Source organism: Lepus europaeus, chromosome X, assembly GCF_033115175.1.
Source record: "Lepus europaeus isolate LE1 chromosome X, mLepTim1.pri, whole genome shotgun sequence".
Taxonomy (NCBI): domain Eukaryota; kingdom Metazoa; phylum Chordata; class Mammalia; order Lagomorpha; family Leporidae; genus Lepus; species Lepus europaeus.
The window spans coordinates 78,181,968-78,201,925 of record NC_084850.1 but is presented as its reverse complement, the minus strand read 5'-3'; the positions used below and the strand labels follow the sequence as shown (position 1 = coordinate 78,201,925).

The 19,958-nt window shown below is 34.9% G+C and overlaps 1 protein-coding gene across 8 annotated transcripts in view; it reads right to left on the bottom strand.

Moving 5' to 3' along the window:
- Positions 1-19,958, bottom strand: part of PCDH11X (protocadherin 11 X-linked) — a 727,311-nt gene that overhangs the window by 119,558 nt on the left and 587,795 nt on the right. For 4 of the 8 annotated variants that reach the window (XM_062183503.1, XM_062183507.1, XM_062183505.1 and 1 more), the window contains one exon: positions 5,183-5,206. The exons of the other annotated variants lie outside the window; for them this stretch is intronic. In XM_062183503.1, coding sequence (XP_062039487.1) covers positions 5,183-5,206 — 24 coding nt within the window. The remainder of the gene's footprint in view (positions 1-5,182; positions 5,207-19,958) is intronic. 8 annotated transcript variants of the gene reach the window in all.

Genomic DNA, 19,958 nt, shown 5'->3' with positions numbered 1-19,958 from the left:
ATTCACTCCATATTTATTGAATGTTTAACAGATACAAACAGGTATAAGAAATGATCTTCATTTCACCTTTCTGTCTTGAATGTACACAAATAAATAATTTGAAATGATGTAAAATACAACATGTCAAGTGGAAATATAATCCATGCAACTGACTCTTACAGCTAGCTAGCACTTCAGCTGGATACTCATGGAATCTTTCCTAGATTTGGCCATGAAAGGTGTGTGGGATTTAAATGGGATGGAAAAAAACAAGATAGAAATATAATTGCCAGCACAGGTAAATTCTTCTTAAAATATTTTGAAAGTTATTTGAAGGAGGGAGGGAGGATGGAAGGGGGGGAGAGAAAGAGAGAGAGAGAGAAAGAGAGAGAGAGAGAGAGAGAAATTGACTGGTTTACTACTTAAATACCCACAACAGCTGGGACTTGACCAGGAGTGGGGAACATGATTCAGGTCTCCAGTGTGGGTGGCAGGAACTTAGTTAAGTGAGTCGTTACTGTCTTCCAGGGTCTGCATTACTGTGAAGCTAGAGTCAGGAGCCTGAGCTGAGAATCCAACACAGGTACTCAACTAGGGGATGCAGGGATCTTAACAGCTAGGTTAAATTCCTGCTCCTAGCACAGTAGCTTCCTATACTTAAAAAAGTGCTTAGTTTATTCATGAGTCAGCAAATAGGCTAGATTTTTAAAAAATAATCTGCTTTATTGTACTTGATACTGATATAAGTATTGGACACTCATATTTTTAAATTCAAAAAATAAGACTAAGTTTTTGTTAGTTGAATATTCATATTATTAATACAAAATTTGATGTATTATTAATAAGAATACCATATAACTAGTACAAAAATTTTATATGAAGGTATGTACATTATAACAAATTATAAGTATTATTTCTTGTTGTGAAAAGTTGTTTATATTCAGTAATAATACTAATATTTTTCTCACATAGATGATATATTTTGATATGCCATACAGTTGTGCTTGATATTTATAAAGCAAAAAAGTCCAGCTTTTTATGTGATACTTATACACAAACCAATGCAATATTTTATCTTTTTCTCATGTCAATTTCAAGACAATATAAGAGGGAATTGTATATGTTAAAATTATGTTTTATGAAATGAAGATTATCATTTGTATTAGCTATAGTAGAAATAAGTATTTTGAATTTCCACAATGTTTATGATTCATTTAAACTCACAAGTCATGTTTTGCTAACAAGAAGGTGATTGTCATTTAGCAATGCCCTTTAATTCATTTACATACAATTAAAAAGTTTAAAGAATTCATTTGCTCTTCAAAGATTTTATGCTGCTTAAAATCTATGCCAAAAGTTTTTATCAGAATGACAACACTGCAGTACTACAACCATTTACTAACTTTAATAACTCTTCATTGCCTCCAAAATGATACTAATTATTCTCTTCTTGTCTACTTTTTATGATAAATAATACAAAATTTCCTTCTTTTGTCTTATTATAAATACCACATTAGGAAACAATACAAATTTTTTCTAGCTCCATGTGTTAATGTACAATATATAATGAATATGGCAAAATTAACTTGTCATATATTATCTGAAGAAGACAATTTTAGAACTTAAAATATCCAAATTCTAATGCTACATAAGACTTAATTCCTTTCACAAATATTTTTCTGTGACATTTTAAAGTCTACTATTAGTAATCTAAAACAAAACCAACAAAACCTCATGTTGATTTAGTACTTTTATATGAGAATTTAGGGAAATATTAAATTATCCTGAAAGGATTAATATTATGGCTTGTGCCATAAATTTGTTACTTGAAACTATACACACACATTTTTCATTAACTCCTGTCTATGGAAAAATACCCTATGAATGATGTTAATTTTCTCATTAATTGACATTTGAAAATCTCCATATCTATCATGCATAAAGGTGAACTATATTTTATTGTCACAAACTCTTATTAAATAAGCAGCCAGATAAAGTTAGATTTGTATGAGAGAAAAATCCATTTTCCTACATTCTCCTAGATCCTTCCACCTCAACCTAACTTTCCCTCACATGCTTGACCCTTGTCATAGTTATCTCTGACTCAGATCCAGCATTTCAAGCCCAAAGTAATAAACTCTTAAACTACCCTTGACCCTTGAATACTAACAAGAAGTATCCAAAATTTGTTCAAGAACAGATATTTGATGGTTAACTGAAGGCCAAAAGGGTAAAGGTTGTCCCATAAAACACAATAAAGATACATCAGAAATCACCTTGGATAACTGCAGCACTGCTGTAGACAACAAACTGACCCATGACTGCAGGTAGGCAAACCAGTTGACAGTCTACTGCCTACTGATTCTAGACAGCAATGCCAACAGAAAATGTAAAAGATACAGCTGAAACTCTTGCTCTTGAAATGTGTGGGGAAAAGTGAAGTTGCAAACAAATACAATGGAAAGTATTAACTTGTCAATGTTTACAAATATGTATTTTCCTCAAGAGGAGGTACAAAAAATTTGCCATGAATGGGTTGACAAATATCTTTCTACAATTTCTTCTTTGGGGAAAAGTAAGGCATCTCCAGAAGTAGAAATGATTGTCTTACTACTAAGTGCTTGTCTGCATGCATGTAATTTGCAATGAGGAGAAACGCATACATATTTTGGAAAACAAGCCAATATCATTCCTGGAAATCAGTCAACCTTCAGCAGAAAAAATGAATGAAAGAAATGATACTAATTTCATAAGTTCATGACTAGGGTCACAAAGGGCTTTTTCTTCATGTATAGTAACATTTAATTCTATGAAGTATGCCTAAGAAATTGTACTAAGTGAGGTAAATATTAGCAACTATACTCAAATGAGCTGATAATGACAAGAAGATATACAAAACATAATATGAAAACTGTAATAAAATATAACAATAAAAGACACAATGATTTTGCAGGGTAACTTGAAATTAGAGCCCAACTGTATTATGAATGTATGAAATAACTAATATTTAATAAGAGCAAAATTTAAAGTATGAGTTCAATTGCAATTATAATTAGTCAATGGTATACCAATGAAGATTTAAAGATCTGGAGTAATGGTAATGTCTTACAGAAGTATAATGCTTAAGGGATTATCAGATGAATTTTTTAATTTAACTTTTTTCTTTTCTACAGTTTCCACCTCTTGTAAGCCATAAGCTGTACTTTGGAAATTTATATTCATTAAATAAAAAAATATGGGAACAATAATATATCCTACACATAGAAGTGGAAGCAATATTAAAAATATTTGAGACTTAGTCACCAGGAACATTGGTTAGAACACAATACACATTCAGGCCGGCGCCGTGGCTCAATAGGCTAATCCTCCGCCTTGCGGCGCCGGCACACCGGGTTCTAGTCCCGGTTGGGGCACCGATCCTGTCCCGGTTGCCCCTCTTCCAGGCCAGCTCTCTGCTGTGGCTAGGGAGTGCAGTGGAGGATGGCCCAAGTCCTTGGGTCCTGCACCCCATGGGAGACCAGGAGAAGCACCTGGCTCCTGCCATTGGAACAGCGCGGTGCGCCGGCCGCAGCGCGCTACCGCGGCGGCCATTGGAGGGTGAACCAACGGCAAAAGGAAGACCTTTCTCCCTGTCTCTCTCTCTCTCACTGTCCACTCTGCCTGTCAAAAAAAAAAAAAAAAAAAAACACAATACACATTCAAATGCTAGCTATTTTAGGGTTTTTTTATTATTATATTACATCATCATGCTTCAAAGACATACAATTATTGCAATTTTCTAAATTGGGAAAATAAAGCTTCTGTGAGTTTAAACGACTTGGCTAAGTACATACATCTAGTAAGATGTAGGATTGCCATCAGAACTCCTAACTCATTTTTGAATAATCTTTCCACTGTACTTCTTAGTAGTTATGAATAAAACACCTTTGTACAACACACACAAACAAGTCCCCATGACTATTAGATAACTGTAGTTCCTGAATACTGTCAGGGGATACCTAAAGACCAGTGAGAAGGGGAGACACAAAATAAAAAGTATATTTAACATATCCATTTAAACCTGAATAACCCATTTAAACCTTGACTACTCAGAGTTTTAAGGGTAATCCAATATTTGCCTTAAAATTTCACTATTTAAATGATAGCCAAAAATTTATCATGGACTTTAGAATTGATTATACAATATCACAAAATAATTGCTACACTTCTATATAAAGATTCCAAAGCAACATTTAAAACACCCCCCAAAAAATAGAGCTTGCTCTTAGTATTTCTGATATGTCAATTAAAGATTAAAGGTGAGATTCCTTTTACACGACAATTTAGATTTATGATTGTTTTCAGGAAGATTTATTCTTTAAGTGCTATTTTATTTTTATTTGATCAAAACACCAATGCATTATAAATTGCAGTTTAAAATAAAAGTGTATAAATAGAAATAAATTATTTAAAATAGCAATGGAACATTAAGACAGACATATCCCCAAATATGAAGTGGACAATAAAGAAATGTTTATATGTACACAATGAATGCAAATATGTTTAAAATGTTTCACATATTTTGTAACACTTTAAAATTTTATCAGAACAATAAAATTATAGACATTTTAACTGATTGCTTAAACTCCATGTTTCAAGAAATGTGCTTTCTGTCAACCTTAACTTAGTATAGATTCACATATAATTTATACATTAAAATTTGGCAAAGAAAATTCATCTTGCATATTATTTACAAGTTCACAAGGAATGTAAACTTAGATTATTTTGTTAGGCATGCATATACAAGTTGCAGATAAAATGAATAAAAATACAGAATTTAGAATTATATGTTAAATGCCTCCTCAGACAAAATGTTGAAGTGCTTATACTTTCGGTGGAAAAACTGAATATTAAATCCATAGGTAATTTGAAAGCAATGACTGCATGTCAAATAAATAACTTTAGGGTCATATTAATTTTGCTTTCTAAAGTTGGATGACTCACAATTTGGAAAAAGCATCCGGGTATACAACATATCTAATTAACTGAATATCCTTCCTAGATATCAGTTTATTTTAAACATATTAAAAATGTGTTTGAAGCAAACAGTTGAAACTGTTGTTTTATGAGAAGAGAAAAACAAATAGTTCTTAAACACAAGCCAGTAATTATTTTAAAATGAAACATGCACCATGGGTATGGTATGGATTATTTTCCACTGTACCTTTCTTTAGTCCAGGAATGAAAGCTAAAAAGAGATTTTAATAAAGTTAAACACAATAAATACTACATTTTAGCAGATTACATTAGCATAACTGAGTAAATATAAACTGTAATATATTTTCAACCTCCTTTTACAGAGAATGTGATGAATGAGATAGATAAGGACCGAGAGTCCATGATAGTCCCTTATAATATGTTTTTCTAGAATTTGACCAAGCCTATACAATATGCTGGCATCTTAGAAAGTAATGATTTGTCCTTTTCCTAAAGCAAGGTGCTTTTACATATTTTTTAAAAGGACTAAACATTTTGCAAGAATCCAATAGATTTTCTAGCTTCATTTTCTGTGATGACAATGTGCATTGAAATGCCAGTGTCTCTCATGGAACCTCTTACTGAAAATGTAGTATGAGGAAAAACATTGTTTTTCACTTAATAGTTTGCTCTACCTCCAAATACTGATGTGGAAAATAGCTCTGGGGAGATCAAAAGTCAATACACACTGGCATGAGAATGCCCAACCGAATTTTTCTTATCATGGTTTAAAAAACAATTTCTAAAATATAACTATTTGCATATTTTTCACACAATTAGAATAATACAGTGAATTAAAGATATTATTCTCTAGATAAACTCAGAGCTTGCATTATTTCAAAATATTGTAAGATCATGCTTGATCTGAAACAATTAGCAAAGCCTATTTTTAAACAAAGTAATAATGCTTGCAAAAACTTAGATTTGTAATGATCTGAAGTTTATTCATAATGTTAAGGCCAACAGTATAATCAATTTCCTACTCACTTATACATTTTGGGTCATATTTAATAATATTTATATAAGGAAAAAAGCTTAAAAACATTTTGAACTTGTCTAAAATCAATTTTGGATAAAAGTAGATCATAAAACTGAAGATATGTGAAATTCTAAGAGAGAAGTAATAGATCAGAGATAGAAAAAAAGGTGTAAGTAACATTTTTACTCATATAGATTAGTGAGAGAGCATTGTGCAATATTTCTGTCATTGTCATATACACAGAACATTTATTTTTCACCATAAGGTGTTTCATTTATAAGAAATGCAATTTCATGGTAATACAACCTGAAGTACAGAAGAGAGAGAGAGAAAAAAAAAAAAAACAGTGCTTTCACAGGACATTTCAGGTAGAACTGATCGTCTAAATAGATTTCTGCAACTCCCCACCCCCAAAATAATGACTCTAGTCAATGATAAGAATCACACACACACACACACACAATTCTAATTTATCTTTGGAATAACAATTAACTCTTAGAATTTTTAAGTGTAGAGTTTTTGAATATACCAGAGGGAAAAAAAAAAGGACTGCCTTAGGCAGAGAACATAAAGTACTTGCTTTTCATTTTTAAGACTGCAATTTCACTGTGGTCTAGACCTTAGTGATCAAAATCCTTTCTAATCTGGTAGCTGAAAAGGTCAGAAAAAAAGGACTGTTATGGCTCTAAACTTGTTTCTAAGGGTACGGAGGTACAAATAAAAGAAGCAAAACAAGTGGCATGACAACAATAACAAAGAAAACAAACACATTTTAAAAACCTATTTGAGACCTTTAGTTCCTAAGCTGAAAAGTGAAAATTGGTTTCTAAGCTATCCAATTCAAATTTTAATCAATTTTCCTTCAAACTCAGGACTGTAAGCAGATTCTGCATACAATTTTCAAGACTGACTCTGAAGAAACACTTGAATTTATCACATGATACACAGTCAAAACAAGAAACATTTTCCCCTGTATAGGCAAATATGTGTATTATTACATGCTAGCACAGCAATTAATAGATACATTTATTATAATTATTTGGATTTCCTTCTGCATGACAATCAAACCCATCTCCAAAGGTATCTTTAAATTTCAGAGTGCTTTTTAATTAAGATGTAAAGCTTACAAGTTTATCAGTAACATTATTTAAAAGATTTATTTTATTTATTTGAAAGGCAGTGTTATAAAGAAGATCGAGGGAGGAAGGGAGGGAGGGAGGGAATCCTCTATCTGCTGTTTCATTTCCCAAAGAGCCACAATAGTAAGGGTTCAACCAGGCTGAAACCAGGAGCCTAGAACTCCATTCAGGTTTTCCACATGAGTGGGAGGGCTATCTTCTGCTGCTTTCCCAGGTGTGTTATCAGGGAGCTAGAGAAGAAGTGGAGCAGCCAGGACTCAAACTGGCACTCATTTGGGATGCCAGCATTGCAGGTGGTAGCTTAACATCCTAAGCCACAATGCCAGCACCAACATTTCTTCTTTTTTTGAATTATTTATGTGAGAGGCAGAGTGAGAGAGGCAGAAAGAGGCAGCTTCCATCCATTGGTTCACTCCTCAAATACCCTCACTGGCTTGGGCTCGGACTGGGATTATACTAGACTGAAACTGGGAATGGAACTCAAGTACTTGGATGTGGGCTGCCAGCATCTTAACCACTAGACATTTAGCAGATTTCATATAAATGACATTTTTAAAGGATCCATACTGCTCAATATTTTTGCACAGTGAAGATAAGCACAATCCTTATCCTTTGAAATACTACAGTATATGTGAATCATATGACTAAAATAAAATTTTGTATTAATCCAACCAGAACTAGATAAGTGACTAGATTATATAATGTAAAATATAATAATAAGAATATAGAAGATGTATATATCTAAATATCAATTTTGTTTTTAGCAAGGAAATTCTTTTCAAGTTATTAAATATTCTATAATTAAATTTGTTACTAAATTTAATAAGGTATTATTTTACTTTGAAAAATATAACAATAATATAAAAATTAATGTTAACATAAATAGTATTTGCTTATTTAAGGATAATTTAATTTTAAAATTATTTTCTGAAAATGTACCAAATAAATAATCTTAGCTGATAAATTAAAACAGGGATAGACATTTGGTGAAGCAGTTAACATGCCACTGTGCTTGGAATGCCCATATCACATATTAGAGTACCTGGGTATGAATCCTGGCTCTGTTTCTGATTCTGGCTTCCTGCTAATGTGCACCTGGGAGGCAGCAGATGATGGCTGAAGTACTTGGGTCCCTGCCACCCATGTGGGAGCCCTAGACTGAATTCCTGGCTCCTGGTTTCAGTCTGTTCCGGGCGACTGTGGGCATATGAGTTAGAGAACCAGTCTGCCTGTCTTTCTATCTCTGTTTCTATGCCTTCCAAATAATAATTTAAAAAAAAGTAAAATAGAAATAACTGGGCATTTGTACTGGAAAATTATGTGAACACTTTCTAAAGATTTATTTTATTTATTTGGAAGGCAGAGTGACAGAGAGAGAGAGGGAGAGTGTGTGTCTTCCATCTGCTGATTCACTCCCCAAATGGTTGCAATGACCAAAGTGGGACAAGGCCAAAGCCAGAAGGCAGGAGCTTCTGCCAGCTGTCCCATGCTGGTTCAGGGGCCAATCCTTGGACCATCCTCTGCTGCTTTTCCAGGAACATTATCAAGGACCTAGATCAAAAGTGGAGCAGCCAGGATGGAAACCATACCCATATGGAAATACCAGCACTGAAGGGGGTGGCTTAACTCACTATGCCACAATGTGACCCCAAGTGAACATTTTTTAAAGTGAAAAAATGCTTCTCTTGAAGTCACATATTGCTAAAATTTATCATGAGAACAAAATTTAAACATCTTATATTTTCCTGTACTCACATATTGTAATATTTCCTTCATATCCCTTACACAAACATTTAAGTGCTTGATATGCACTAGAAATATATGGCTAAATGTGACACTGAATTTCTGATAAATAGATAATGCTTAAATAGTTTAAAAGTTAAAAGGCTCATCACAAAATGAATGATATTGGCCTAATGTTTGCTGATGAAGTATCATGTATCAATCTATAAATGCTTTTATGTGAATAAAATAATAACAGCTGCAGTGTTTTGTCATGTGTTATTTTTAAAGTCATTCAAGACAGATACTTTAAGGAAGCCAATTTTTAAATAAGGATCATCATTTCTTGGGGAAAGAATTAAAATTGCTTCTAAAGACACTTGTTTGGAAAACTCAGGTGTCTTTGCCACTACAGTCAAGTGATAGATAATATTTGAAATAAATATTTGTGACTACATATTTGCGTATGTCTCCTCCTTAACTCAATACATTACACTTTTTATTATATTTTCTTATATGAAGAAAAATCTGAGCAATCAAGATTCAATTCATCTGAAACCCAACACATATTCTATGTTATTAAGGCCTAACTTTTGAGAACAATTTTCTTAATTTATTTTCTTATCTCAAGCTACACAAGAATATGTAGTGAAGATCACCAAATATAGCAGAATCAGTATAAAAAAATAAAAACAATACACTTGAAATGTATAATGCCAAACTAATAGACCAATACCTCGTTTTCTTTGAGTAATGCTAATTTTATAACATTCTACAAGATGTGCCCCAAAAAACCCCAATTCTTCTTGATTTATAATTCAAATCACCCCAGTGTATCTCCTGTTGATTGCAAAACTAATAAGCTGTGGCACTATTATACTTATGCAGATTGCATGGATTCTGAACCACAAAAACAGTGTCGTTCAAATCAAATTTTCTGTTCAAACTGTGTGAAAGGTTAAGGCTTCAAACAAAAAAGCTGCAAGGTGATTAATACAATTAGCATTTTTAAGACTTATTTATTCATTTGAAAGTCAGAGTTACACACAGAGAGAAGGAGAGGCAGAGGGAGAGAGTGAGAAAGGTCTTCCATCCATTGGTTCACTCCCCACTTGGCCACGATGGCCGGAGCTGCACTGATCCGAAGCCAGGTACCAGGAGCTTCCTCCGGTCATCCCAAGTGGGTGCAGGGGCCCAAAGACTAGGGCCGTCTTCTACTGAGCCGGCACCGCAAGTAGCAGCTACGCCACAGCGGTGGCCCCAGTGAGCATTTATTTACAGTGAAAGGTTGCAAATATAAAATAAATTCTTCTTTGGGGCCTGCACCATGGCTCACTTGGTTAATCCTCCACCTGCGGTACTGGCATCCCATATGGGCACCAGGTTCTAGTCCTGATTGCTCCTCTTCCAGTCCAGCTCTCTGCTGTGGCCCGGGAGGGCAGTGGAGGATGGCCCAAGTGCTTGGGCCCTGCACCCACGTGGGAGACCAGGATAAGCACCTGGCTCCTGCCTTCAGATCTGTGTAGTTCCGGTCGTAGCGGCCACTTGGGGGTGAACCAATGGCAGGAAGACCTTTCTCTCTCTCTCTCTCTCTCACTGTCTAACTCTGTCAAATAAAAATGAAATAAAATAAATTCTTCATTTCTGTATATTGAATTTTTCATGCATATACTTCTGTGACCTGAGTGTCCATAAAAGTTATTCTTAGATCAAAGCAACACTCATTTTGAATTTTAGAACAACTAAAGACATAGTTTGTTACACAAGTAACTAAAACCATAAAGATTAAAGCATTTTCACTAAACATGTAATTATCATTTTCTATGTTAGCAGAACTTTAGTTGACCAAACTCATGTTATAACATAATATCAAGTGGCTCTTTTTCCTTCAGAGCCTAGTGGTGTACATTTTCGATTCCTGAAATTAACTTATTTTCCCAATTTATCACAAAATGTTTCTAGTTCACAAGTTATTGGATATATGTTCTACTTTTTATTCAGAGGAAATATTTGGGTCCACCATAATGGATAGCATTTCAAAAGGTCTTTTTTTATGTTAACAGTATTCATGTACTTCAAAAGTATACAGATACATTATACATTTTATCTATAATAAAAAGAGTGCACAATTCAGGGACTTTGACATCATCTGATCAGCACGCTCAGTACACATATGAAAAAATAAAGCCAAGAGAAATGAAATGGTTCATCTAAGACACACACCTGGTTGGAGAAAAAGGTAAGAATAGAATTTACTCTGTCTCAGGCTGTCGCTGCAGCGAAGCAGGCTAAGCCTCTGCCTGCAGTGCCGGCATCCCAAGCAGGCGCTGGTTCTAGTCCCAGCTGCTCCTCTTCCAATCCAGCTCTCTGCTATGGCCTGCAAAAGCAGTAGAAGATGGCCCAAGTCCTTGAGCCCCCTGCACACGCGTGGGAGACTCAAATGAAGCTCCTGGCTCCTGGCTTCTGCCCAGCTCCAGCCATTGCAGCCATTTTGGGAGTGAATCAGTAGATGGAAGATCTTTCTGTCTCTCTCTCTTTTTGTCTGTAACTCTGCCTCCCAAATAAATAAATAAAATCTAAAAAAAAACTCACTTTGTTTCTATCAAAGAACTCACACATTATGAAATGCTACAATTTGCTGGTCCTTAAGAAGATACTACTGAAGAGATTATCAAAAGATAAGTGCTTTTAGAATACAGTTTTAGGAAATTCGAATTTAGATGACTATTATACAATTTACTTCCTCAAGTACACACCAGTTTATGAGACTAGAAAAAGAGGAGGACATATTTTAGGAATTAAAATGTTGTTTTGGCAAATAAAGAAAACATACTGCCTTTAGAAAAATAGTAATTAGCAATTTAGCTTTATTCTAAAGAGAAATTCAATGTAGTTCCTCTTTTCCCCTAGACATTTAAGGAAAAAAAAATCAACCTCTAAATCTAGCCTCGATGTTTTATATGGTTCAAAACAAAAGGAGTGAACCTAGGCAATCATAATAATTCCTTCTGACAGTTACAAATAAAAAAAAGGAAAATTCTGGTATGTATAAAACTAAATATCTTGGGGGAAAAAACCCACTTTACGTGATCACATTATTTTCATTATTTTATTAACAGTTTTCTCCAGTAGCACTTTTATTATTATTATTATTTTTTAACTTTTATTTAATGAATATAAATTTCCAATGCACAGCTTATGGATTACAATGGCTTCCCCCTCCCATAACTTCCCTCCCACCCGCAACCCTCCCCTCTCCCGCTCCCTCTCCCCTTCCATTCACATCAAGATTCATTTTCAATTCTCTTTATATACAGAAGATCAGTTTAGTACATATTAAGTAAAGATTTCAACAGTTTGCACACACATAGAAACACAAAGTGAAACACACTCTTTGAGTACTAGTTATAGCATTAAATCAAAATGTACAGCACAGTAAGGACAGAGATCCCACATGAGGAGCAAGTGCACAGTGGCTCCTGTTGTTGACCCAACAAATTGACACTCTAGTTTATGGCGCCAGTAACCACCCTAGGCTGTCGTCATGAGTTGCCAAGGCTATGGAAGCCTTCCAAGTTCGCCGACTCTGATCATATTTAGACAAGGTCATAAAAGACAGGGTGAGGATAGTAACCAATGATCCTAAGAGTGGCATTAACCAGGTCTGAACAATTATACAGCATTAATTGGGGAAGAGGACCATCAGTACACACAGGTTGGGAGTAGAGCCATTGGTGGTAGAGTAGAGGTTATGATTACAAAGGAATGAGGCCCAAGTGTGCTAGACAGGGTCTAGAACAAAGGACAGAGTCATTATTAGAGGAGCTAAGAAAGGTGCTGTCTAAGCTACAATTAAGTTTTCTGATTGAGAGGCAAATAGAACCTGACAGAAGGGGCTTGATAATAATCTGTTGGGCTTTAGGCCCTGTAAGTTAAGAGGCCCAGACCTATCTATCTCTTCACATGGGGTACATCCTAAGGGAGGTGTGAATCTCCTAGGGAAAGGCACTCTGTTGACTTTCATTACTTAGCTGGCCTGGGAGGAGAGTTGGCCAGGTAAAGGCAGGTGACATCTCTAACAAGACATTTACAGTTCTGCCTGCAATGGTACTGACCCTACGTGGCCGTCCCCTCAGCTGCAGTGGTCACTTTGGAAGTTGGGCTGAGTGAAGGGCTTTTCAGCTTAGAGCCAATAAGATCTGTGGCTCTGACCTGGGCATCCTTCGACTCCAGGCCAGGTCCATTTCCAGTGATCCAACTCTTGGCAGAGCTGCCAGGGCTCTTCACAAGTTGACTTCTGCTGAAGCCCAGACTTACCACATTGAAAGCCACTGCAGTAGACTGGCCTGTTGGGTCACCTTGAGGGCAGATCACTGTACAGATCAGCCATTAATAGGCCTGCCACGCATTGCTTCTGAAGCCTAGCTTTCTTTTCCTCCTGGTTTGTGTTAAAGCAGACCAGAGGATGCAAGTCAAGGGAGTGCCCAAGTCCCATCTCTAATCTTCGGTGGACTGAACTACAAGTCTATAGTCACAGACATGTTCTGTAGTAGTTTTTCTAAGGTAGACAATGCCCACGAGGAAAATTATATTCTCACTTTAAAACTTTCTTTCCCTTTGGTCTGAAAGGGAGGTTTTTTTCTACTTACTGTTTACTTCGCTGATGGCGAAGTAAATCTAGCTATGAGATTATTATTTAAGCTCTTATTTATTAAGATGATGAGATAGAAGAAATGCAAGAAGCAGATCTCAAAAAACTGATAACAACATTAAGAATCTTTCAAAAACAAATTCTTGAACTACAGAAATCCTTAATGGACAAGATAGAAAATCTCTCTCGTGAAAATGAAATATTAAGGAGGAATCAAAATGAAATGAAACAACTAGTAGAACATGAAACTGTGATAGTGACAAGAAATCATAATGAAATGAAATTCAATAGATCAAATGACAAACACATTAGACAGCCTTAAAAACAGAATGGGCGAAGCAGAAGAGAGAATATCAGACTTAGAAGACAGAGAACAGGAAAGGAAACAGGCAAACCAAAGAAAAGAAGAAATCAGAAATCTAAAAAAATATTGTCAGGAATCTACAGGATACTATTAAAAAACCTAACCTTCGGGTTCTAGGAGTTCCTGAAGGCATGGAGAGGGAGAAAGGATTAGAAGGCCTTTTTAGTGAGATACTAGCAGAAAATTTCCCAGGTTTGGAGAAGGACAGAGGCATCTTAGTACAGGAAGCTTATAGAACCCATAATAAACATGACCAAAAGAAATCCTCACCACGACATGTTGTAATCAAACTCACCACAGTGAAACATAAAGAAAAGATTCGAAAGGTGCAAGAGAGAAACGTCAGATTACTCTCAGGGGATCTCCAATTAGACTCACAGCAGACTTCTCAGCAGAAACCCTACAAGCTAGAAGGGAATGGCAAGACATAGCCCAGGTACTAAGAGAGAAAAACTGCCAGCCTAGAATATTATATCCTACAAAGCTCTCATTTGTGAATGAAGGTGAAATTAAGACTTTTCATAGCAAACAGAAATTGAAAGAATTTGTTGCCACTCGTCCTGCCCTGCAAAAGATGCTTAAAGATGTGTTACACACAGAAACACAGAAACATGGTCATCAATATGAAAGAAGGTAAAGGAAGGAAACCTCACAGGAAAAGATCACAGGAAGCTCAATTTCTCTTTGACATAGAATTAAACTCTGATGCTCTGTTAAAGCAATATGTTAAAGTAATCTACTATGTTCTCCTGATGTCTGTTAAATTCTAATTGTTCAACAACAGCTGAATTTTTATTAAGAGCTATGCGTTATTTAAATATGTGCTTATTTTCAAAGATTTGAATAATCACCTTGTAACAATGATCAAATTTGGTCTATGTTATGTCATGATTTTAAGGAATCTTATTTCAACCAGATATTTTGGATTTTGAGCCTTCTTGGCATTCTTGACAGGCATTCAAAAAATCAAAGTTTCAAACAATCTGGACTCTAAAATTTCCAGTAAATCTTGGACTTTGGTTTTTCCAGTTTGGGCCCAACTGAAAAAATCGAAGGACCTATGTCTCTCATCTTATAGAGACACCAATTAATCAGGCTATTTGGATTATATTAGAAGTACTGCCAAGATGTGATGTGGTACTAAATTTTAAGTTTCTATAATGGAAAATGCTATGAATACAAATGTTTGAGAATTAAAAAGTCTAATGATCTTGTGTTACTAGACATGATAGTTATCTTAATGAGAAAGCCCCAGAGGCCTAAAGGGTTAAATACTTGTACAATCCTACAGGTGCTTTCAAAAATACTGTGAAGTAAGCAAGTGCCTCTTGTTGGTTGATGAGTTTATAATTTTGAACATGGCGACTTAAAGTCTTTTGTCATCCATAGATATATGTGATGTGCTGCTCATAAAACTAAAGCATTGTTGATTCTGTGTTTAGCTGTCCTCCTATAGGTTCCTATGGACTTTTTCCAGCCACTTCTATTGTATTCAGTACTTTGGGATGGCTCTGTAAACAGATGAAGCCAATAATGTATTAATAGTACCAACTGAGAGAAAGTATGGTTAACTGAGGTTACTAAAAACAAAAAACAATTCAAATCAATTGGCAATCTACAAAAAGAGTTAAAGATTTTAAAAGCTATTATTAAAACTGCTATATTGGTCTATTATGTTATGTTATATGTGTGTACATATTGTATGTCCACATGGGGAAATTTTATTAAGAATTTTATTTTAATTGGCTTATAGATAAGATTGTCCATAAATTTAAGCTGCTAAAATTAATCAAAGATACATTTTAATTCATGTGACCTGAATCTCTGCATCATATGTTTTATACTTGTTGGTAGAAAGAAACTAAAAACATTTTATATGGTTGTGCTTAAGTTTACTGGTTAAACAAACTATACCATGTTAGATATTTAAGAGGTGTTTCCAAATACATGATTCTTAAAATTTATAGAAGGCATTGGACCTTCTGGTAAATGTTTTCTTAAGTTGTTATCTAATGGTTGAAACTGTTTGCTAAGTATTCATGTGATATTGCTATTGTCAGCAAGCAATCTAGGACTTGCTCCCTCATTTCTCTATTCTAAGCCCAACATGTTCTTTCATTTCTCTATTCTCTTCAAGGTAGGAAACTAATTCTATTATGAAGGAATCTGTAGGACGCACAATTTAATCTTTAGACCTTATAAAAGAGATGGCTAACATTTTTCCAGTAGCACTTAATTAATCACTTTGTCAAGTTATTCTCGCAGCACAAATGTTAATTTCCAGTTTTTCTGAGTTAGTTTGGACATTTAAGAATGATGATTCCTTTTTAAAAAGATTGTGCTGATTTCCAAAGAGGAATTCAAGAAATGTGAATCATGAAGGACTCTGAACTTTTCACAAAAATGACTGATAGAATATAAACAGTTTGATGGCCTTTGTTATACTGCTTTGAGAGATTCAGGAAGCAATTATGAGAATATAGAAATTTTAATGACCTTGAGAAATTCCAAAAGCAAAAGTTTGATGGTTGGGTACATTTTTTTTTTTTTTAGTTTGGCAGAGAAAATATTAGAATATCAATATTTCTGAAATCTGCTTCTAAGCTAGCCAAAATGTTTGAAACAATTGCAGTTCTCAAACATTTCACACCTTTGAATACTCAATCTGTTCTTGAGTGGATGAATTCTAAACGAAGACAATTTTAAAATAGGACTTGGTGCTGTATCTGGTCTTTGAGTCCATAGAGAAATTGATTTCTAAAGTATGTTCCTTCACATGATATAGTGCAGACAGAATACATGCCTCCAAGGTAACAGTGTGCAGTTTCTTATGCTATTAAAGGATTTAAGTTTTTACATCTCTTCCTTGTGAAATTTAATATGATTTTCTTTTAATCAGTGTATCCGATATTAGGAAGTTTGGCTGGCTTGTCAACAAACTTTTTGGATTGTACACATAAAAAATAACAAGGATGAACTTCAATTATACCTAGAGACATAGGCATATGCTGTAATATAATAACACTTCCTTTTAAAAAGAAATTTCCCAGGGTGGGCATTTAGCATAGCAGTAAGACACAGCCTGTGATGCCCACATGCCATATTGGAGTGCCAGTGTTTGAATCTTGGATCGTCTTCTGATTCCAGCTTCCTGCTAAGTATACTCCAGGAGGCAGCAAGTGATGGCTCAAGTAGTTGAGTCACTGCAATCCATGTGGAAACCTGGATTGAGTTCCTGGCTCCTGGCTTTCATCTGGCCCATCCTAGGCTGTTGTAGGCATTTGGTAAGTAAAGCAAAAGATGCATAACCTCTCTCTCTCTCTCTCCCTCTCTCTTTCTATCCTTCAAATAAATAAATGAATAAGAGTTTAAAATTTTCCATTTAGAGTAAAAATCCTTTGAATCATTCCCTCACATGCTTGCCAAAATTTTTCCTGTTACAAATTGATTTTAAAATATGTTGTAGTGCAGAGTGAGCATCATGGTGCAGTGGGTTAAGTCACTGCTTGGGAAACCCAGTATCCCATATTGGAGTACTGATTCTAGTCCTGGCTACTCTGTGCTTCTGATTCAGCTTCCTGCTAATGTGCCTGGGAGGCAGGGATGATAGCTCAAGTGCTTGCATCCCTACTACCCATGATGGGGACACAGAGTTTCAGGCTCCTGGTTTTGGCCTGGCCCAGCCCCAGCTGTTGAAGCTATTTGGGGAGTGAACTAGTAGATGGAAGATTCTTCTCCTGTCTCCCCATCTCTCTGTTACTCTTTCAAATAAATAAGTTTTTAAAAATAATGTGTTGTAATGTAAAGTAAACAGTAGGTAATTAAAGTCTATATAGCATAAGGATATGCCATTAGGAACATACATTTTACTAAAACACTAAAAGATTTTATTTCATTAAGAAATAAAGTTAGTGGAAATCTATTTTGTGAGTGCCATAGGGTACTTTATTTTTATGTCTGACTATATGCCTTTCTAAAATATTAAGCTTTGCATACAGCCTAGGGCACTGTTTGGAGACAGATTTATCCTATTTGAGAAAATTTTATATTTCCATTACACATATTTATATTTAAATGATGGTACATACATTTTTCTCTTCCACATACCATAAAATCTAGAAAAGGAGATAGAGCATATAATTATCATTCCAAAATATCTGTCTTATCATCTATTGTGGCAGAAATTAAGGAGCTCTGTAAATGATGGCACATTTTTTAAAAATCAGTAAGAAAAACAAAATTGCTTCTCCAAAAGCATTGTTGTATTAATTTCACTTCAAAATTCTCCACAAATGAAAATGACAGTGAAAGTTTCTTATTGACAGTACTTTTGTCTGAATGTACCATTTTAGAAAAGGGTATCTGGATGGATAATTTTTAAAATTCTAGGTAAATAGATTATCTTAGGAGGTACATCTTAATATTTACATATTACATATTTAAGCAAATGAAATAGGTGAAAGAGAAATTATGGTGTCAGATATGCAATCTGACTTGATAATTCCCTTCATGAATTTGTTTGCACATTCTCATAAGCTATACTAGGGCATACTGAAGTTATGATTTCTGGTAATTACAATCAATTAATATCAGTTTAATGGTAGCCCTACACTGCTAATTTTAAAGTTACAGTATTGAATTATTTTTTATACTTCATGTTCTATCTGTCTAAAGTATATTTTATTGGGACATTTCTGACATTTTCATATTCTTGGAACCAATTGCTAGTTTTTGTATTATTGTATGCTATCATTTGTGAAAGGAGTAAACCTTGCAATAATAAGCCATATATAAAACACAGTCTCAGGCTAATGTTATGATTTTAGCAACTTGGGACATATTATTGCAGATGAAATTAAAAATAAATGTGTTGCAGTATATATATTTTTCCATTTCAAAATTATAAGAATGAAATAAAATATAAATTCAGGTCGACTTGAAGTAAGAACTTATTTTTTTGTTTAGATCCAAATTATTTTTAAATTTAATGTTGAACGCCAATCATTGTCCAGGGATAAATGCTATCCATAGAAATACTTGATTTTACATTTCAAGTATCAATGAATAAACTTGACATATGGGAATCTGGCTATAGATTTTAGGAATAAGCAAAAAGAGACATTTTCCATGTGGTGAAATATATTGGGTATCTACTGTGGCAAATCAATCTTCTTAGTTGGTATGTTGATAATTGTTTTAAAGTTTTATTTGAGAGGGTTACAGTGAGAGAGAGAGAGAGAGAGAGAGAGAGAGAGACTTTCCATCGGCTGGTTCACTCTCCAAATGGCTGCAATGGCCAGGGGTGGGCCAGGTCGAAGCCAGGAGCCAGGATATTCATCTGGGTCTCTCACACAGGTGCAGGGGCCCAAGCACTTGGGCCATCCTTCACTGCTTTCCCAGGCACAATAGCAGGGAGCTGGATCTGAAGTGGAGCAGCCAGGACTCGAACAGGCACCCATATGGGATGCTGGCACTGCAGACAGCAGCTTAACCTGCTGCGCCACAGCACCAAGCCCCTTGTTTGATAAATATTTTATATCAGCAAAGAACAAAGCATAAGACAGTGCCACAAACATGAAGGGGAAATGAAAAGTAGAAGCAAGCTATTTTCAAACTGAATTAAATAAAAGCTTATATGCACAGGAAGAGGAGAAGGAGTATGAAGGACTTATTTTATCAGTCTGACAGATTAACTGACTGCACAAGACATGTTAAAAGGTTTTCTGAATAAACCAAATGTAGTCTGCCTTAGAAATCATCTGCACTTCATGATTAGAAGACACTGATTCAAGCTAATGGCTCTTTGGATACTCAAAATATAAATATTATATTTCTGGGATTTACAAAATGAGAGCATACCACTAAGAGATAAAATATTGCCTGAGATCTACTTTTTACATAACAAGGAAGGAAATATAAATCTTTTATATGCTATAAATTTGATTCTGCATTCGCTTGAATTCCTAAGTATTAATCTCTCCTTTTACTTCTTAAGTTTCTTCAAACATAAAATGATAATGTTTCTGCCAGCCAGGTTAGGGAATCCATGCAGAAATTAGCTCAAATATGCAGATTAGTATTGCTAAGAAGTTGACTGAAATTTAGCCT